Source organism: Spinacia oleracea, chromosome 2 (genome assembly GCF_020520425.1).
Source record: "Spinacia oleracea cultivar Varoflay chromosome 2, BTI_SOV_V1, whole genome shotgun sequence".
Taxonomy (NCBI): Eukaryota; Viridiplantae; Streptophyta; class Magnoliopsida; order Caryophyllales; family Amaranthaceae; genus Spinacia; species Spinacia oleracea.
Genome location: NC_079488.1, coordinates 88,510,927 through 88,533,703, shown reverse-complemented (window position 1 = coordinate 88,533,703; position 22,777 = coordinate 88,510,927). Strand labels below are relative to the sequence as shown.

General features: G+C 36.8%; 1 protein-coding gene across 1 annotated transcript; it reads left to right on the top strand.

Annotated features, from left to right (window-relative positions):
* Positions 1 to 14,475: 14,475 nt before the first annotated feature.
* On the top strand, positions 14,476 to 22,188 carry LOC110776114 (probable galacturonosyltransferase 10). The gene is made up of 2 exons (XM_021980673.2): positions 14,476 to 15,060; positions 20,517 to 22,188. Exons 1-2 carry the CDS (start codon positions 14,908 to 14,910, stop codon positions 21,966 to 21,968), a joined length of 1,605 nt encoding a protein of 534 aa, XP_021836365.1. The 5' UTR covers positions 14,476 to 14,907; the 3' UTR covers positions 21,969 to 22,188.
* The last annotated feature ends 589 nt before the right edge of the window (positions 22,189 to 22,777 follow it).

Here is a 22,777-nt window from a genome sequence, read left to right as displayed (position 1 = left end):
CCATCAGCGTACCATGTTGATGTCTCTGATTCAGAGAAGGATGGAGAAACCCAGTCTGCGGCACCATCACATGACACCACACTCAACTTATTAATGGACAAGGTGGATCAGCTACAGCAGGACAACATTGCCATTCAAGCCTCAATCAAGTCACTTCAGGAGCTGATGGTTTAGGTGCAGGTGGATCAAGCTCAATTCTTCAATGATATGACAGAGAGGTTAGCTGATATGATCCAGGAGGAGGTGGTCCATACTGAAGAAGTTGCTGAAGATGATCCTGCCACTCCTCACCCCTGATCCTGCCAAATCCTTACTACAAAAATTCCCCCTTCCTGTTACCTATAAAACAATATTTTTTTGGTGTTTGGTGTTTGAAACTTGAACATTGTGTTTTGTGTTGCTGCGCTGGGTTTATCATGGCTAATTTTAATTAGCGCGCTTTTCCTACGTTCTGATGGTTTGATCTCACTAACTTGCAGGGTACTTACATTTCTTGTTTTATATGCTGTTTTTGCCTAAGTTTTGCTTGCAGGGGTGCGGTCAAACTCGTTGACCGACTTGAGCTGCAATGAGGTTCACTGTTTGGGAGGGTAATATTATTCTGCATTCTTTCCTTCTTTATATCGTTTTTCACATCCCCTCTTTTTGATCATTCCAAAGGGGGAAGAGATTCCTATATTGGCAACTTGGTTCATTCTGATTTTTCTCATACATGGTTCAAGCTCTAGTTTTGAAACGTCTGTTTCCATGCTCATCACCATGTTATGTTGTCAGTCAAGTTGAAAGGTTGTCATCATCAAAAAGGGGGAAATTGTTGATCCCTGAGTTTTGATGATGACAAGCTTATTTGTGCTTACATTCTATAATCTAGAATGACAGGTCTATAAGTGAAAGAGCTACTCTCAATATGGATTGACAAATGAAGCAGCCTTGAAGGAAAGAGAACAAGTCAAATTAATCCGTGAAGCAGAAATAGAACAAGTTGACAAAGTCAAAGACTACAAATGAAGCTGCAAGAATTAAGCTTCTATGAAGCATTAGGAAGTATATGGTAAATACGAAAAGGTACAAGGTTATTATATCGATCATACTGCTAGGTCTGGGAACAGTAGTCTTAAAGAGTCATCACCTAAGTTCTTAGAGTTAGCATAATATACTAGGTGTAAGACCAAATGATTATCCGTATTAAAAGAAGTTTTAATATGATTAAATTAACTCGGTAACAATTAAAGATAATCTTTGGAAAGAGTTCGAAGATGACTAAAATCTTTAGGTATATGGTAAGTAGAATCCGAATAGGTGTAAAACCTGTTTAAAGATTAAATAGTTTCTTAATGGAATTCTATCTTTAAGAGAGTCCTAATTTGATTAGAATTAGGAATCTAGGATTCTAGGGTAAATCACAGAATCACTATAAATATACCAAAAAGATCATCTCGAGTTCTTTATCAGACTCATTAGCATTAACCGGAGCTTTCAGGTATCACCTTTAAAGTCTTTATTTTTAAGAGTCTGTTCCTGTTCCCAGTTAGAGCAGTATTGGTTGGTAGGTCTTGTATCTTCGTATCTACTTTAGTTTTTATTTATTCCGTATTTTATTAAAGTTGAATTGATGTATGTTAAGCCTGAGTCAGGCTTACTAGAGCAAGAGTGAAAGATCTCAAGAGAGATCAGTGAGTTGGAACAATTGAGGGATTGTTTCATAGGGAGAAGGGAACAACGAGGGGTTGTTCCTAGTCATCTGTAATCTGAGGTGATTTACAGATTGTGGCCCGAGTAGATTAGGCTTGTAAAGAAACTGAGTTGTTTTGCCTAATTAGTAGAAGTGTTTAAGTCCCCAAGGGGGCCGTGGTTTTTTTCTCTCTATTGGGCCTAGAGAGTTTTCCACGCTAAATTGTGCTTGCTCTATTTTGCTGTTTCTGTTCCTTATCGCATATAATTTTATAAAACTGCAAAAATCAATTCACCCCCCCTCTTGTGGAACTCCACGAAACTAACACAAAGGTTTTATGGGGAAAGAGAAGGGGAGTGAGACGGTGTAAACGGGGCTAAGAATAACCCTTCTTGGACTTGGAATATGAGGGGTAGGGTTTGACACAACAACAAGGGTTTTATCAACTTCAACTTCCTCATGGACTTGCTCTATAACATATGGATTTTCAGTTTCATCAAATCCTTCATCCATTGATCTAACAGTCACATCATCATCCTCCAACTCATCCTCAACCTCTGTTATAAGTTCCTCCCACTCTTGGTTGCCTATGGGTTCACTCAGTTGACCCCCATCCCCAACACAACTCGAATCATTATTTTCAATAATTTCTTGAATTTTTCTAAATCTCTCAAGAGTTGCCTTACTAGCTTTAATAATCTCATTAGTAGCCTCTTGAGATCTAGTACACTGAATCTCAATCTCAGAGTTTAATCTTCTTAATTCCTCTAAGAAGCTATCTTTGCTTTCTGATACGGGTTGAACAGGATTGGGCAAGGGTTCACAATAATACACGGGAGAAGCAACTGTGGAATCATGAGGCAAAGCATTAATATCCATGAAAGGGTTAGATAAATCATCAGAATAGACATGATTATCATAAACATTAGAATGCACCTCATTATAACAAGCATTCAAGGGAGAGGGGGTAGAAACATGTAGATTATGCTCATAATTTGGATTAGCACATGTAACATGAATGGCCATTTCACGCTCATACAAATCCCTTGCAAACCACATATAGTAATCCCACATATCATCCAAAGACAAGGCTCGAAAATCACCATTAAATCTACTTTCTATCACATTCCTTGTATACTCATTTAAACCACCATAAGCAAAACCACAAGAATCCCAAAGATTAAAATTGTGGTAACCAATAAAATCATTTAGCCTATCGAAATACACCCAAAAAGGCTCATTTACGAATTGAGGGAAAGAATAATAATCCATTTTTTTAGGGGAAAAAAATATATAATATAAAATAATAAAAGTTGAAAAAAAAATTAAAAAAAATAATCTTAAGAAAATAAAATATATACATGGTCTCATAGAACTGGAAGTTCTAAGAGACTCAAGAAAATAATCTAAATCATAAAATTAATAGCAGAAAATTAAACCGTTTCCCCGGCAACGGCGCCAAAATTTGACAGGCTTAAGTCGTATCACCTAATAAAAAATAACCTAAGTCCACTAGCTAGGTAGCAAGGGAAGTCAGGGTCGAATCCACAGAGAAACAATGTTCTTTCTACTATTAATCAATCAGACTAGACTATTGGGAACAAGAGTTGGTTTGATGGTTTGCTAAGACTACTACGATAATTAAACAATTAAGAATCAAGATATTAAGGAATCTAGGGTATAGGTTCGCCAACAAATCACAATCCAGGACAATAAACAATCACGATAATCAACAAAGTAATTAATTAGACTAGCATGCTCTCTCAAGTCGATACTAATCATAGACTTAGAATTAACGGGCTCTCGCTACGTATTAACTCTAATTCCACCTATTGACACAAGCCTAAACATCAAATTGCATCTCTCGAATCTTAATTTGATATTGCATAACTACCACAATTAAACCTGCGCAAATCTAATTGTATAGTGAAATAAACCAATCAATAGGAATTAATTACAATGCCAACAATCACAATTATTCAATATCCCTTCATGTTATTCAAGGATCCCCAAACCCTAGAAAATAAATTACTCAAGCATCATAACAAATAAAAAATAACAAAGTAATCAACATAATGGAAAACATGATCAAAAGTAATTAATAAAGCAAAATAGAAAGCAATACCTAAATGTAGAACAAAAGGATGAACTAAAAATTGGAGCTTTGATTGAAGCTAAAAATAAGTGCTTGGAACAAATTTGAGAGAAAACTAGATTAAGAGAAAATAAACTAAGGGTCTAATACTAGAAATTAAGATGTCTACTAAAAATAAAAGGGCTAGTATTTATAGTTTGCCCAAAATACAAGCCAAAAACCGGAAAGAAAAAAAACGCGAAAAAGCATTTGGGGTTGGCGTCGCCCGATCGGGCGGCGCTTCGCCCGATCGGGCGAACTGCTCGATAGTCGGCCCGATCAGGCGAAATTCCGCCCGATCGGGCGGTTGCGAAATGCCTAGAACAGCGCTCAGAATGACCGCCCGATCCGGATCGGGCTAAGCACGCCCGATCGGGCGCGTGTCGAAACTGCACGATCCTCAATCTTCAAAACGCCATATCTCCTTCGTTATTCGTCGGAATTAGGCGAGTGACCACTTGTTGGAAAGCTATTGAAGTCTAGAATCCAACCCAATTAGAATTACTTCATTTGGAGTTGTAGAACTTGAGTTATGATTAAAATAGTGGACTATAGTCAATTTTCTACTTCTTTCGTTATTCGCTTTGCTTCAAAACTTTTCCAACTTAATGTTTGTGCTTTCGAAAGTACATAATCTCTTGTATTGATTCAAATGAGTAGGAAATGCACAAAAATATGCTAATTCCTACAATGATGAACCTGAAACTACAAACACACTACAAGGAGCACATTAGTACTAAAAATCGCTCCGAAGAGCTCATTTGAGATCAAAAAGTACTAAGGGACGGGGGTAAAAACACTATAAAATATGAATATATCAATTCTCGAACGGTTTATAAAATGTATAAAAATACAATTGTAGATGAATTATACATTAGAAACCAGCCTCGTTTCCTAGCAATCCTCATCTTCCAACGAGTTGGGTGTAATTTTGTCTCTGGCAAGACGGGGATGTGGTTCCCCATATGCAACGTCCAATGACTGCCACAATAAACATTATAGAATTCCATAAAGATTAAACGAAATAAGTTTGCGACATGAATATAATTTTGTGATTTATTGTAAAGGATCAACTCCCCGAAAGCTTTCTATAGTCGTCAGTTTCCTTCTTGTCCAAACCTCTAACCAGGGAGACATGCTCAGTTGTCCAAACGCCTATCCTTGTAAACTTGTTCTAAGACAGAGGAGGCCTGTTCAATCGATCTAAGTAGAATATCTGTTGACCAAATAGAAGAAATACTCAGTGTCACTGTGGCAATAGTTATCACATACGCATATACATGAATTCTCGAAGTACAACCATCCACGCACACACAAACATATCCACACAACGTGGAAGGGGCTATTTATGGTTGTCAATAGCTCAGATTATGTAAACTCATCAACTATCAAAAGTTACTTGTTTACCTTCTTCAAGCAGCAGAACGGCTTCCTCTATATTTCCTGTGAGCATGCTTGCAGTCTTACTTGTGACATGCGCTCCCCACAACCATGACATTAGGCCATGCTCTACGCACCACACACACTTGGACAACATCTATCGCCCTCATGCAAGTGGCTTGCTCGTCCAATCGAACATCAAAATCCAATTCAATGTTACGAAACAAAATTTGCATGATTTTAATTATTCATAATTTTAACAATTCCAATCGTTTTTAATTACGAAAAATAATTAAAGTGAGTGATTTATTAAAATTTTAAACAATCAAATTTATGAAATTTATAAATCTAGGCTAACAATTATTCAAACTTAACGAACTATTATTATCAACAAAAAGTTGAATACATTAGATAAACCAATCCAAACATTTAAATAGTTCTAAACATTTAAATTTTAGATTTTGATCAAATTTGGTTTAGGTGAATTATTAAAATTAACGAATCTAATCAAAACTTTAATCCTTGAATTTTTAAATGACCATTTAAACATGAAATCATATTTCCCTACTCGCCTTAACAAAATTCCAGATTTAACCAATTAATAAAATTAATTTTCGATCATAAAAATCATTAATTTAGGGTTTTCAGAATTAGGGTTTATAATCAATATTCATGAACGAATTAAATTTTAAAACCTCATAATAATCATAAACAACCAGTAGGAAAAAATATAATAATTATAAGTCGAGTTGAAATTATAATTAATTTTCAAAAGCCGTAAAATTTCACGTTTTAATTCTTTAAACACGAAAAACGCCTAAAAAATCATACTTCGGGGCTGAATGTTGCAGATCTGATCCCATGATTTCAACTTAGAATGTCGATTCCAATCAATTTTGGCTCATAAAAATAGAAAATCCGATACTTTTCGGAAACAACAGTTTTTTCACGATTCATCCAATAATCCGAAAAAAATATTCGAAAAGAAAAAAAATACAGAAAATTCAACCAGATTCAAAACATGAAAAATTGCTAAAAAATACTTTGAATACATGAAGCTCATGATACCACTGATGGGATTTACAGTCGATCTAATTACTCCCTCTGTCCCACATTACTCGTTACACTTATCTTTCACAAAATTTTAGGTGATAAGTGGTTGTTTGGTTATCAATTGTTATTTTATTGAAAAAGTAGATGTGATAGGAGTTAGTGGGTATTTTTTTAATTGAATGAAAGAGAGTGTGGAGACAAAACCTTTTCTAGTTGGAAGAGAGAGACAATATAATAATTATGGGGCCTTTCCTAATTTAGAAGTGTAACAAGTAATCTGGGATAGACGAAAAAGGAAAGTGTAACAAGTAATATGGGACTGAGGGAGTAACATATAAGAGGAATAATCTCGAATTCAGGATCCATGTAAAAAGTATAGTTTAAGCAATACATACTTTTGTAGCGTGTACTCCCGAATTAGTCTACGAACACGAACGGGAACTCCAAACGTAATTCCTCTATAAACGTCCACCGACACGTGCAGATCCGCCTTGAGTATTGATAGCTTAGATCTTTAGTCAAGGGTTTAGGCTTTTTGGGATGAACACACTATGGAGGCGCACAGAGAGAATTGGAAATCTCAAGGTGTGCTAGGGTTTTGTTGATGCCATTTATCTGGAAAACCTTAGCATATTAGGTTATTAGAATAACCTAATGATATGTGTGCTAACCGACTAAAGCACAAAGGCCTCAGCTGGCCCGCACACCCACACGCACACACTAGCACGCTACTGGGCCATGGGCTACGCCCAACCCAGCTAGTCGTGCAGCGTTGTTGCGTTGCTGCTTTGATTGACTCGCGCGCGCATAGCACAACCATGGGCTGGCTGTTGTTGTTTCCTTGCACGCAACGCTCACCCGCCCATGGGCATTGAGTGCTTCGCGCAACTCGGCTCGTGGGGTGCAACTCTCGTCTTGCGTTTTAATGCCTTACGACAATTATTTATCGTATCGTTTTTGACGATCCAATGTCGTGCGATACGATTATATGTTTAGCCTAGCTTACGAATATACGTAATACGATTCCGATCCAACGGCTTATCGTATATTTATGTTTTCCGGCCTAATTTCTCGAAAAGTCATTAAATGAATTTCCGATTCATTTAATTCGGCGATCTGTTTTATGCCATTGGTGTGACCTTGTAAGTTAAGTCAAGAGTAAGATGTGAGAATAACAAGGATTAGAACTCATTGATCGGAAGCAATGCTCCAACTAGCTGTTTCGATCACTTGATCTCACTGAATTAATTATTCCGTAATTAATCGGAACCTTAGTATTGGACCAAATTGTAACACCCTGATAATTCCTTATATTTATAATTCCCTTTTTCGACTAATATAAAAGAATTACCAAGATATTACCGCCACCGTGATAACGGCTAAGGCTATTTACCAGAATTACGCAGCGGAATTTAACTAACTTTCAAATCATAATAAATAGTTAATGACCAATCACAACCTGGAACCATTAAGGCCCAAAAACCAAGGCATTAAAAAGTTTAAAATCCATTAACTAAAGTATAATTAAATTAAGTAGTAGTAATAGTAGTCATGACTAGAAATAATAGTAGAGTTTATAAATACGGAAGATTAAATAGTCTCTCAACACAATTCCCATGATAACTTCTCCCGCAAGTTATCTCTACGAACCTGCTTATTGAAAACTACTCCCCAACAACGCAAATGCAATGATGGATCATCATAGGGTCATTAAGGCGAAGGCCATGACCGAAAGACATGAAGCACGAAGTCAGCCAAAGCTGAGTACGAACAAGCTAGTTGAAATCCTAGTCTAACATGCTTCACTCAACAATATAGTAATCCACATGCAAAAGCCATTTAATAAATAATTAATCATGGAGACAGACTCGATACTTGACACGACTCTTAACTCACCTATTAATAAGAATTAGCTTCGAACGGGTAAAATATAATAACAAAAACCACTGAGGGAAATTGGGGGTGTTGGGAGCCAACCAAGCACCAAATAATTAAGGTCGTGCTTTCTACCGACAGTCGGACCATTGACAGGCGATTTTCGCGTCGTTATACGGAAACCACCTAATCAAACAAAATTTATAAGAAAATTAACTAACCAACTATATTGATTATAGCGGCAAGTTCGGGATCGTCCCAAGAGAATGGATATGTTGACTTTTCAATCTAATATGTTCAAAAGCTAATTCGAATGGAAAATAAATTTTTGTATTAATCTAATGAAAGCAAGAATATGAAATATGAACAAGTAAAGAAATTCTAGAGATTTCGGGAATCGGCAATGAAAATTGAATTAAGAGAAGAACAAGGTCAAAACAATCATGATTAATGCAAAGACTTGATGCAAATGGGAATAGAAACTAATGACGTGCTCGCCACCTCTCGGATAGAGCACGCGAAGCATCTAATCTATGGAAAAGCTTTCGCATAATCCTCAACTAGACCACTTGCATATAAGACCTACTATTCACTTGCATAAAAGAGGTTCACAGTGTCTTGCCAAACCTAAACTATGCATTCCAATCAATTCTAATCAATTAACATTTGCAACTACTAACTAATTAGTCATGGAAAATCCTATCATCAACTCACATTTAATCACAACATCAATCATGAATTTCCCTATAATTTCCCCAAATTCATTCCCAAGGCTTCAACCTAACCTCTAGACTAAGACTACTCAATTAACATCAAAATTAAACTAAAACTAATCCTAATCATGAAACTATTTGAATTAATGAAACTAATTGAATCAACAAAATTCAGAAAATTCAAATATCAAAATTGGGGGAAAAATCAAGAAAATTCAAAATATGAAACTAAATCTAAGATTCAACAATGAAATAAAAGCAAGGACGAAATTAATGAAGCATTTAAAGGATCTAAGAACAAATTAAAGAGAGAAGTAAAGGAATTATACCAATGAAGCTTGAAATTGAAACCCAAAAATGTTGAGAACTTGAAGAACAAATCTGAAAATTTGAGGAACTAGGCTAAGAATTTGAAGAACAAAAACAAGAATTAAAGTGTTTAATCTAGTGGAATTAAAGCCTAAAATCTAATTCTAATCTATCCTAAGCTACCCTAATGAAGCTGCTCTTAATCGCCACGGCTCGCGGCTTGAAACGCTGCTCGCCCTAAAAATCAGCACACCCCCTTCGTAGCAACAGTCGCGCTATATATATACTCCAAATGCAGGCAGTGCGGGCGCACCAGAAGAAGTGCGGGCGCACCGTGCTAGAGAACACGCAGGTGGTGCGGGCGCACTACCTTGGGTGCGGGCGCACCATGTTGGAAAGCTCGATTTGGCAAAGAATAGAAGCTTCTAAAAACAGCTAAAAAAGCACTTCCCTTCCTGTGCGGGCGCACCAATTTGGGTGCGGGTGCACCGCTCTACAAACATGATTTTTGCAAGAAACAGCAAAAAAGGCATTTCCCTTCCTGTGCGGGTGCTGAAGGAAATAATGCCCTTGGTCCAAGTATGCATTCTATGTTAAGTCTAATAAATGCGGTTCAGTATTAATTAACAAGTTAATAATTCAGTGAGATCAAGTGAGCTGAATGCCTAGCTAGAGGCCGCTTCAGTTCAAGTGGAATTAATAATATTAATCCACGGCTTACTCTTGACTGAACCCGTAGGGTCACACAAATAGTACGTAAACGGATCAAGTATCTAATGGCATTAGATACTCCATCTATGGATATTCGGAATCGACGGATCTTGGTTTCAGTGGGAGCTGAGATCGTCACAGGCAAGAAATGAATACTCCGGAAACGATGATATTGCCGGAAACGGAAATATGGATCGTATCGGAAATATAAATATTATCCAAGTCGTAGATGTTGCCGGAAACGGAAACATGGTACGTATCGGAAAATATTATCGGAAATGGAAACATTACCAGAATCGGAAATATTGCCGGAAACGGAAATATTGTCAGAATCGGAAATATTATCGGAATCGGAAAATAATTCCGGAAACGGAAATATTAAATATTTGTTCGAAACGGAAATTGATTCCGGAATCGGAAATATTAAATATTGTTCGTATCGGAAATGAATTCCGGAACCGGGAATTTAATCGGAAGCGTATCGTACGAATTAGCATCGGACGAGGCCTGCCGGACGAAGGCCCAGCACGAAGTCGGGCCATCGCCCAGCAAGCCAAACGCGCGCCCAGCCAAGGCAGCGCCCAGGCCCACCGCAAGGCAGGCCCAGCGCGCGCCTAAGGCCATGGGCCTCGCTGCGTGGGCTGCTGCTCGCACGCACGCATGGGCGGCCCTCGTGGCTGCCGTGTGTGTGTGTGAGTTTGTGTTCATGCACGATTCCTAAAACTATTAGAATTAGTATATGATTAAATTCCTATTCCTAAAAGGATAAATTAATTAATTAGAGTTCTTATAGGATTCTAAGTTTAATTAATTCGTATCCTACTAGGATTCCAATTCCCTTTCCATAACTCTATAAATACGTGCCTAGGGTCACATATTTTCAAAAATAAAATTCAAGTATTCAAAGTGAGTTTTGAGAGAAAAATTCAGTCATATTTCTTACCTAAGAGTGCCGAAAATTCTAGTACCTTAAGGGCGATTCTAGTTGGTCAATCTTAAGGCGGATCCGGACGTGCTGTGGACTATCTACGGAGGGACGACACTTGGAGTCCTAAAGACTTGTTCTTGTTCGGTTCGGGCGCAGCTAGGGAAGGCACGCAACAAAGAGTATGCATCTAAATTATGCTATATGATTATGTGTAAATAATATGTATTCCTGGCTTAATGGTTGTTTCCGCATGATTTATGTATTGTCATATGTATCATAACCTAACAGGTGCACCAATTTGGGTGCGGGTGCACCGCTCTACAAACATGATTTTTGCAGGAAATAGCAAAAAAGACATTTCCCTTCCTGTGCGGGTGCACCACTTTGGGTGCGGGCGCACCGCTCTGTAAACATGAAATTTGCTAGAAACTCCTTTAAATCCGTCCAAGTTCCTACAAAAATAAAATAAACGAATAAAAACGAAATAAAACTAAGGAAAATGATCTAAACTAGGAATTATTAGGAGTTAACCTAAAACTAGAAATAGAAGTAAAAATCATAAGATAAAGGATAAAATAAGAACAAAAACTAGATAAAAGATATGAAAATAGAGGTTTAGAGCGACAAAAATGTCGCTTATCAACCATACCGACGGAATTCCTGCTCATATAAGCAATAACCAAAAGAATGAAACAACGTCTTGTATCATTCAAGGAGTACGAGTTTCTCCGACGCGACTCCCCCCATTGTTCATACTCAAGGTATATACGTTCCAAGAGTTTTGAAGCTCATTCGGGTTACACCTTACGTTAATTAGTATGTTATGTTCAAGGCGACTCAAGACTCAACATAAACATAACATGCAAACAATTAAACAGTTAAACAATGACTCTTCATTTTAATCCTTTAGGACTTGTGATCAAACATAGGACTCAAGTGAATTTACTCCTATTGTTCCTTCTCAAAACACTGTTGAGATAACCCGACATTTCCAGTTAATAAGCGGGGTGTGCCCTTAGCACGAATAGTCCTTAGTTCAATTCACATAAAATTCTTAAATGTATTCTACTCGGCGGTAGAATAAACGATGCACTGAGGCAAATTCAATAGGCTCAAAGTATGCTAGACATCCCGTACAATAGCATACTCATAATAACTTGCATGTGAAACACTCATACATACATATCAACTTGAACAACATGCTTGACATAATTCAACGATTATAAAAGCCCATAACATGATTGTTGACAAAGGAACTCATAGATTCAATAATAATTCACAACATGCTTGTTCACACATCAAACATGAATTCTCAACACTTTAAGTTCACATGATTCACAATCAATACACATCATATAATCCTCATGGAATAGGTGGTCACCCTAGTCATGTACGTACCTCGAATATCTAAGTACGGGGGCCACTCACGACTCAAAGCTAGAAATCACCTCCTATAAACAAAATGGAGAAACTTAATTATTATCCATGTTTACTAAATTTCCAGCAACTATTTAAGATTCTAAAACCTTTTTTTTAATTAGAAATTAATCTTTCTTTAACAATTTAATAGTCTCAATTGGTTAATTAAAGTCCTAGTACAAAACATTGACTTTTGGCCTTTAAAATCATTAAAAATCAACACTTTACGGCCTTTTATTAAATCTGAAAATTAAGTTTGATTCTCATAATTTAAATCGTCATTAAATTATGTGAATCAATCGCCTAAACAATTGGAATTAAAATCCTATCAATAGGTCATCAATAAAACCATGTTTTAACTATAAAAATTGACACTTCAATTAATTACTAAATCTGAAAATAATAGTTCGTGTAGTTAAAATAAATCTCATCAATTCAAATACGAAAACATTAAAACACGGTGTTCATAACCGTTCCCAGCAGTTTAAATAATCCAAAACAATAATAATTTAATAATTTAAAAACGGAATTTAGAAAAAAAGTTAATAGTATACGGAGTATGGAAATCGATCAACATCGACGACAACCCACACAACACGACTCGTGTTGCGGGTGGGCAGCGAGCACAAAGCAGCAGAGCACTCGGCAAGGGCGCACGAGCACACGGCCTCGTCGCAGCAACATCGCGCAAGGCACGCTGGCAGCGCTGGCGAGCGGGGCGAGCACTGGGCGCTGGGCTCCGCTCGGCACAACAACAGCAGCAGCGCACATCAACGTGCACGTGTGTGCGAGGGTGAGCGAGAGGGAGAGGAGGAGTGTGTGCGTGAGGCACGGGCAACGAGTGTGCACGAAGGCACGACTGCACACACAAGGCGAGGCAAGGGGTGCACGGGTTTGTGCGCTGGGTGGGTAGCGAGCAAGGCACGAGGGGCTTGCTTGCTTGCGGCCGAAGGAATAAGGGCGGACGAAGGAGAGAGAAAGAGCCGAAAGGGAGGAGAGAGAGAGAGGAGTAAATTCTGAATTTTAATGTGGGGATTAATGAGAGGGAGGGTTGTATTTATAGTTTCCCCTTCCCTAGTGGGCTAGGTTTTAGGGTTTTGAGTTGGGCTTGTTAAGAGATTTAATTAAACTTAGTTTCTTGCAAGCCTTGTTGGGTTTGCCAACGGAATTGGATTGGGCTTGGATTAGAATTAAAATAGTTTTCGAAATACGACCCAACAATTCCCGAAAAAATAAATTCGTTTAATTTATTTAATAAAAATTCGGTTTTCGTAATAATTAATAATTAAATTATTTAAAAATAAAATGCATTTAAATCACATTAAATGTAATTAAATACATAAAAATCTTTATAAATACATTAAAATATATTTATAAATTACGAAAAATACGAGGTATTACACAAATCACCTTGGGTGAAGGACCCATTTCTTTCACTGGGCATCATCGCCTAGGTCGTGGGTGGGGCTGACTGGTCGCAACCGGGGCTATTGGTGGGATGGTTTTTGGTCGCAGTCGGGACAACGAAGGAGAGGGTACGTGCGGGAGAGTGAGAACCGAAAGGAGAGGAGAGAAGAGAGAGAGGAAAAATTTAGGGTTTTTAGGTTTGTGAGATTTTGAGTCATGACACTACTATTTGTAGGTTTTTGGTTTGGGTTTAATGATGGATAAGACGTGAGTGCCCTTGATTTGAAATTTAATGATGTTGCTTCTAATTTGTTTTTAAACGTGCGTATTAAATTCTTTTCTCTTCTAAAAATAGAAACATGTCGCCTATTTTATTTTTAAAATATTTTGCTTCACAAAATAGAAATAATAAAATATTTCTAATTTAAATAAACATTTAAGTGCAACTTGAATTAAAAATTCAATTAAAAATAATTTATAATAAATATATTTATAATTTAATAAAAAGAAGAGGTATTACAGTCGTGGTCCGGTGGTGGAGTGGTGTTAGGGAAGAGAGGAGAGGCCTTCTCCCAAAGGTTGAAAGTGAAATTAATATCTTGGATAGCGGTTATACCAGGTTAAACCGCTATTTCAGGTAGCGGATTTAATGAGTATAATCGACGTTTCAAATAACGGGTCTGGATTTTTTTATTTTTTTTTATAAAAACCGAACGTCGCTCCGATCTTACTTGGTAAATAAGTTTTATTCCAACGTAACATAAGTTTTAAAAGAACCTTACTTTAATAAATCGTTCCCGTTAATCCAACTTCAAATTTCAATCGGGTTAGGTCATCTCGGTTTCGAGTCAATTCAATCATGACAACCGTACTAGAAGAAGTAGGACGACTAGTAGCATTGCTCTTTCAATGTTACGGAGTACGTGTTTGAAAGAAGTCGTTTTAGAAGAAGGAAATTGGGAGAGAATGAATGCAATGATATGACCGCCGACGGCCAAGCTAAGACATGTCAGCGCAGAGAGAGAGAGTGCGCTCTGCCAACCAGTATAATGTGATTAACACCAATTTCACAGCAATCAAACTCTAAAGATCTACCTTTTCATATTCAATTCTATTACAAACCCTTCCTTAATTCAATTGAATTCAAATCAGTTGCAAGAATGCTCTTTCGTTTTCTGAGATCTTTCAGTTGGTTTCTTGATCCCTTTGATTTTTTCATTGTTACTACCCCAACAGATTGGTAATTTAGTGAAACATTTTCCAGTACATTTTCTCCGACTTATTATTTTTAATTTTACAATATATAATGAGGCGGAGAAACACCAGCTTTGGGCGGCAGCATAAGCGGCGGTACTCCAATCTCATATGGTTAGTGTTGTGTGGATTGGTGGTTTTGCTGTTTTTCGTTGTTCTTCTCAGCAAAGATAATCAACCCATGTCAAAGCCTGCTTTGGCAAAGGTAACATTTTCTGGATTTTGTTTAGTATTTTTTTCCCCTTAGTTGGTTTGTTTTTGCTGATAAGTTCGACTTCTTAGCATTTGGGTTTTTGCAATTTCAATCATCGATTGCTGGTTTTTTTTGGGTGTTTTAGTTGTTGATCTATAATTCATCTGTAGAGTGCATCTGGATAATCCATGAAATGATTTGAATTGCGAAATTTTTTGTATGGGTTTGATGATTTTTGGGGTTGTTATGGTTACCGTATTAATTATTCTTTTTAGGGGGAGTTTGTAGAGTGTATTGAGACCCACAAATGACAATAATATAGACGAGTTTAATCCCAGATTTTTGGTACGGCATGTGTTATTGATGGTGAAGATTAGAAGAATGGTTGTTGGGTCAAATTTAGTTGAGTGTATGACATGATTCAGTTGGATTTGGGAATGTCTGTTTGTTTGTTTTAGATTATGGATCATGCTTTAGGACTCCTTGAGGATTGAGGGAGTTGGGGAGGTATTTAGTTCAATTTATTCATTGGAATGCCAAGACATTTCCTCATAAGTTGGATTAGGTCTGCATTTTGCCTGCTGGACGTTGAGATGTTTGCATAGAAGTTGGATTTGATCTGCATCATCTTAAAGGCAGATCCTTGTGGTTTGCCTGCTATGCTCCGAGTTACAAGCTCAGTAGCTGACCGTTGATGGTGGTGGTTGGATATTGACTAACATACAGTTTCTGTTAACAGATATATTGTCTGTGTACTTGTGAAATATAAAATCCTGTTTACTTGATACAGAGTACTTCTTATGACAGGGGTTCCTTGTATCCTTCATAGTCTTTCAGTAACCATTTCTTCCTTGTATGGTTTCAACTCAACCATTAATTGAGTGATCAAGACAAGATTGCATCTTTGGGATTTCCACACTAAACAATGTCATCTTGCTTGTTACCTTTGCATATTGTTGGTTGAGACCTAGGGCATAGTAATGATCAGTTCAATTTGTGGATATATGCAAGTAGGGGTTGATAACGTGAACTGTTCAAGGTTTGGCTATAACAAGCCATCTCGAGCTATACTTGGCTCATCTCGAAACTCGTGAACGTGATCAACTGTAGATTAAAATAGTTTTAATATGTAAATGTTTTTTTTTTACTTTATATGATAACTTTGAAAGTGGTTAGCTAATTCAGGGACTTTATCCTTTATAAAATTTGCAGTTATTGATTTTAATCTTAAAGGTATAATATGTTTCTAAGTATATTTGCATACTAACATTAAGGCTTTAACAATTTGTATTTTGCGTCTGCTGCTTATGCTCTAACTCAGACTAAGAGCATTTAATAGATGAGTGTTTGCAACTTTTGTCCTTGGTTATAAATTGAAGAGCGAGAGAGAGAAAAACAACAGGAAAATAACAAGGCGAGATTGCATTCAATCATAATAGTAGACAGAGAGAGGAGAGGGGTACACAACGTGATTCTATTTTTTAGACCTATATTGGTTGAGTGTAACAAGATGGGATCTTGGGATGCATATAAAAACAAACACATAGAATTAGAATAATGTAAATTTGCAAAGAGCGCGATGGAATCATTGGGCCTTGCTGATTATTCCTTGCACCTTGCAGATCATAACCTGTAATTTATTATTTTTGGCTTTACTGAAGTAAATATCGCAAGCCGAGCTCAAGCTAAGCATAACTCAAGCCCGAGTAGAGCTCAATTTCAATGCTCAACGAGCTCCGAGCTTGAGCGAGCCTTGCCTACATTTTCGAGCCAAGCCGAGCTTGTGGTAGTTCGCTCACAACTCTGCCTGTTAACACCCTATATGCAAGTAATGCAAGAGTAGTAGGAGTTCTCCATTTTGTGTTCTAAAATTGGGAGCTAAGTACATGTGCATGGTAAGTATGGGTCGATTGCTCGGTGACTTGTGTAGTTGTGTTTGTGTTTAATCTATCTAGACCTCTCAAAATAGGGTATATAAACCGTATAAGCAACCAGTAATTAATAGATTTAAATGACAAAATTTTTGAAGTACTACTACAGCAATCAGCAAGCAAACAACCAAGCCACTGCATCAAAACCTAGAATTCAAGCAATCATCACGTTGCATAATCATACCCAAACTTTGGAGTTTGATGTTACTTTGAGGGGGCTCTAATCCAAGTCCTAAAAGTGTATTCTGCTCAATTTTTCTTTTGTTTTATGGCAGTTTTTAAAATAGGCCCATTGAGATCTTTAAGTAATCCAGTTTGATCCTTATCAACTTGTTACTAGTTTCATTGCCTAAAGTAATCGTTTATTTCAAGAGATTATATTTCCCAAGCTAACATTTCGTCTTTCAATCCTTGCTAGGTTATCCAAAATCATACAATAATGGGAATAAACCTAATAATAAGTATCAAGCATACTTAAATTGAATCACAGCAATAACCAAACCACAATTCTGTAATTTTGATCAAATATAAGCCTCGTAGTTACTCCATTGGGCTTAGTCTTAACCGGTGCTAGAAATCTAGTCTTTAAGTTGTACAAAAATCCTTTAAATTTCCAGTTTCTTCAATTGTTCTTCTTTTTGTCTCTATAGAACGTGCTTTCTTTGACTAAAACCATAATGTCCGTCCCTTTGAATTGCTTGCTTTGTAAGAGTAATTTATTTAAATCACCAACTTGAAAACTAAAAAAACCTACAATTGGTACAACGATTTACAAGTGCACAACCAGGCCATGATTTTAAATCTTAGAGGCCGCAAAACCACTGTCACAAGCAATGTGGATAACATGCGGCTATCATGTCCTCATCACCTAACATCATAGTTGTAAAAACATCAAGAACTATGTGGTGATGATGTGGACGATAGAGAGGATACATGTAAGTTGTACACTTCTATGTGAAATAGAGCTAAAGTTTTGTATAGTTGGGGGTGCATGTCTGTGCATTCGGAGCCGGCTGGGAGGGTACATAGTAAGTCATACTTCGAATGACCATATCCCTCTCGGTAATCATTGAAGTCAAGGATGAGACCAATAGTTGGATAGCCGAGAGCTGAAATTTATCTTTTATAGAAGCAGAATATCCTTCTAATGATGAGTAGTTTTCAAGTTATAGGCTTCGCTTGCTTGTTTTGACATAAAACATTTTCTAGGAAAATGCCATTTTTCTTTTATTTGGTTTGTTAAGGGGTGGAAAATAATTCCCCAAACGGAAAAGAATAGCTCTTCAAGGGTGGAAAACATTTTCCTTTTGCAAGGAATGTCTTCCCTACTTCGTACCTCCTTTTCCTCTCCTCCCAAACATCCTCTCCCTTCCACTTCCGTGTTCCTTTTTTTTCCATAACGTTTCTGGTAATTAACCAAACAAAGGGAAACTATTTGCATTTGCTTATTTGGAAATATTTTTAACTTATGTATTAATAATTATTATGAACATTAGATATTGCAAAGTACACATTAATACGAGTTTAACAAGAATGAAATTGGTAATGTTTTTTCTTATAGATTAGTTTGCTTATTGTGAAATATTTTTAACTTCGTTATTAATAATTATTATGAACATTAGGTATTTGCAAAGTACACATTAATACGAGTTTAACAAGAATGAAATTGGTAATGTTTTTTTTTCTTATAGATTAGTTTGCTTATTGTGAAATATTTTTAACTTCTTTATTAATAATTATTATGATTTGTGAAGTACACATTAATACTAGTTTAACAAGAATGCAATTGGTAATGTGTTTTCTTATAGATTAGTTTGTTTATTGTGAAATATTTTTAACTTCTTTATTAATAATTATTATGAACATTAGATATTTGTGAAGTACACATTAATACTAGTTTAACAAGAATGCAATTGATATTTGTTTTTTCTCTTATAGATTAGTGTACGAGTACGGATAAAATTTAGTCAAATCAAGAGATTACACCAGAGTACCAGACTAGTCTTAAAAGTTTCAAACTACACTAGATCAGAACTTTAATACTTCCTCCATTCCAATATTATTGCACCATTTACCTTTTAAGTAAGTTTCATAAATATTATACCATTTCCATTTTAGGAAATAAAATAGTTGCTTTCACACCACAAATATTCAATATACCCTTACATCTTGACCCTTCTTGATTTATTTAATGTTTGCAATCACATGGGCAAGTTTGTAGTTTTGTCTTTCTCTCTCTTCTTTTTACCACTACCAAAATTCTTTGACATGACCTACATGGTGAAATAATATTGGAACGGAGGAAGTATTCATGTTAGAACACCTTGATTCAAGTGAAAAGAACAAGTCCTTCAAGCCTATCTAGGAGAATATATCACATAATTTTCTCCTCTTTCTCTCTCTTTTTAATTTTTCTTTTGTACAAATAATTGAAGTGTTGAGCAAGTATTATATTGTTCAAGTATCGAGTGTCTAACATGGATACATTAGACAAGTGATAAGACAAAGTAAGATAAGGGACATTTTCCTGCTGAAAATGTTTGTTGAGGTAAGCTGTTGTTGAGGTAAGCTGAACACAATGGATGAAATGATAGCTAGTTTGGTAGAATGCTTTTCTGATTTCGTGTTTAGATCCATATTTGTGCCTTTTCTGTCTATTTTCTAACTTGTACTTGAAACTGATGATGTTGCAGTCCCATATTAGTCTGCAGATGTAGTCATGTAGACTATGTGATAGTTAATTGTCTTTTGGATATACAGCTGGTGGTGCACTTCAACCTGATTGACAAATGTGCTCATCTGGTTGCTGGCACTAGTTTTGGTGGATGAACTTTGTAGTTTTTAGAGTTAGGGAGATAGATGCATTTACTTTTCTGTAATTTCTGTTTAAGCGTGGATCCTTTTTGAAAAGCTGCTGCTAAACTCTTTTATTCTTGGCTGGATAAGAACATTTAGGATGTGGTCATGAACCCTAAACCCCCAATAGTGGATTTAGCTATGACAAATTTGTACTCTGGCTAATCATAGTTCCTCTTCTAAATTTTTAGAAATTTTCATCTGTGGGGTTAATTTTGCCATTTATGTTTAACACTGGATTTTTTTATTCATGCGTTTAGAATGGATACTCAACTCTGCATCTTCAGATAAATTATTTATTTTCTTAGTGATTTGACCAGTCTTCATGTTCTTTTTTATTTGTGAATTAAGCTTCTAGCATCCATCTGAAGGAGTATTTCAGGTTATTTAGGGATTTCGTGTTAGTTTGGTCAATATATTTTGAACGGTGTGAGCAATATATCTGCCAACTAGAACTTTCTGAGGTTCTGTGAGCCCAGACTTTGGTCAGTATGCTGTTGTTTAGTCAGCATGTTTATTTATTGATGGAATAGTTGCTATATTTGGTTTGTGTTATATGTTTCCTTCTATTTCATGTGTTTATTGTACCTTCTGCTTCTTTTATTTGTCTGTGCAGTCATTATTATTGTGAAAATCTAGCTGTCTTAATCTAATTTGGGCCTGCTCCTATGTGTTATGCAGAGGTCTTTCAGGCAAGATAAAATTTTAGAAGGCCTTAATGTTACGGAGGAGATGTTGAGCCCAACTTCGCTAACAAGGCAGCTTAATGATCAAATTGCTTTAGCTAAATCGCTTGTTGTGATATCTAAAGAAAGCAACAATCTTCAATTTGCATGGGAGTTGAGTGCTCAAATTCGCAACTCACAGATTCTCCTTTCTAATGCTGCCACGAGACGAAGCCCATTGACAATTAGGGAGTCAGAAACAGCAATCAAGGACATGGCACTTCTGCTTTACCAAGCTCAGCAACTTCACTATGACAGTGCTACCATGATTATGAGATTAAAGGCCAAAATTCAGTCTCTTGAAGAACAAATGAGTACGGTGAGTGATAAAAGTTCGAAATATGGGCAAATAGCTGCTGAGGAAATCCCAAAAAGCCTCTATTGTCTTGGTGTTAGGCTGGCAAGTGAATGGTTTAGAAATCAGGATGCGCAGAAAAGGCTTGCTGAAAAAAAATTAAATGTCAGGAAACTCGTAGATAACAGCCTTTATCATTTCTGTGTCTTCTCTGACAACATCCTTGCGACATCGGTTGTCATAAATTCCACTGCTGTGAACTCTGAACATCCGGAAAAGGTTGTATTCCATCTTGTAACTGATGAGGTTAATTATGCACCTATGAAGGCTTGGTTTTCCATGACTGATTTCCGTGGAGTAACAGTTGAGGTTCAAAAGATTGAGGATTTTAGTTGGCTTAATGCTTCCTATGTCCCAGTCCTTAAGCAGCTCCAAGATTCAGAGACTAAAAACTATTACTTCTCAGGCAACAACGACGACAACAAAACACCAATAAAGTTCCGAAACCCTAAGTACCTTTCAATGCTTAACCACATCAGGTTCTATATCCCAGAAGTTTATCCAGCGCTGAAGAAGGTAGTTTTCCTTGATGATGATGTTGTTGTCCAAAAAGATCTCTCTCCACTTTTCTCCCTTGATCTGAATGGCAATGTAAATGGGGCGGTTGAGACATGTATGGAAACATTTCATCGGTATCACAAGTACTTGAACTATTCTCACCCTCTTATACGGTCACATTTTGACCCTGATGCATGTGGGTGGGCATTCGGCATGAACATCTTTGACCTGGTAGAATGGAGGAACAGAAATGTTACGGGAATATATCACTACTGGCAGGAAAAGAACATAGACCGGACTTTATGGAAATTGGGAACTCTTCCACCGGGATTGCTGACTTTCTATGGGTTGACAGAGCCATTAAATCCTTCATGGCACATATTGGGATTGGGATATACGAATGTTGACCCGAAGTTGATAGCGAAGGGGGCTGTACTGCACTATAACGGCAACTCAAAGCCGTGGTTGAAGATTGGCATTGAAAAGTACAAACCACTTTGGGAAAAATATGTTGATTATGACCATCCTATACTCCAACAGTGTAATGTTCACTGATCTCGCCTCAAAAGGCCCGAGATTTTGTAAAACAGGAGGTGCTTGGTAGGTTCATTTCACATTAGCAACGATCATCTAGTTTATTGTTCTTGTACCATTGATTAAAGATGTATACACAATTTTTTGGACAGTATAACTCCCTAAACATTGTTTTCTAAGCCTTAAGCCAAATTATGTAACTTCTTCATCTTCTTGTATTTTACAGTTTCATTTCTCTTTCCTTTCTTGTCTTTCTCAATTTTATTTAGTTGGTGTTGTCACTCAGTAGTTGGGAATTACTGTAAGAGGTGACTGGCTAGAACTTGCGAGATGCCTGAGTTCCCCCACATGACTTGGTAAGACCTGAACCCGGCCCCTGAATTTTGAGTGAGATCTTACATTAAGTGACATGCTGAAGAATTTAATTGCAATTACATGACCGTTTGGGTGCGGGTGGTGCTTCACCAGATCCATTTTCTAGCCACTTTTTATACCTTTTAATTTAAATTTCTGGTTATGTTATGAGGTACAGGAATTCCGAAACAAAAAAATAAGATAGTTTAGAGTGTGATCAAATTGAAATTGGAATGTGAAACCAATAAGATTAATGATATGGGAAAAGACATAGAATAATACCTTGCAACGTCCAAGTAGAAAGGGTGCTTTGTCTTGCCGGATCTTGTAATTTTCGAAGCCGATCTAGTAGGCGGTTTCGGTTAGCAACTTTTTGTGTTTCACCTCAGCCTAGCTTGCTCGAAGTAGGGAGTAGTTCGTTGAGGTAATCAACTTTGGGTCCTACTATGAAGCAACCCGAACGCCGCCGTTGATAA

Coding starts and splice junctions, on each gene's coding strand:
- LOC110776114 (XM_021980673.2), top strand. CDS start 14,908: ATGAGGCGGAGAAACACCAGCTTTGGGCGGCAGCATAAGCGGCGGTAC. Junction 15,061..20,516: donor CAAAGCCTGCTTTGGCAAAG/GTAACATTTTCT, acceptor TGTGTTATGCAG/AGGTCTTTCAGGCAAGATAA.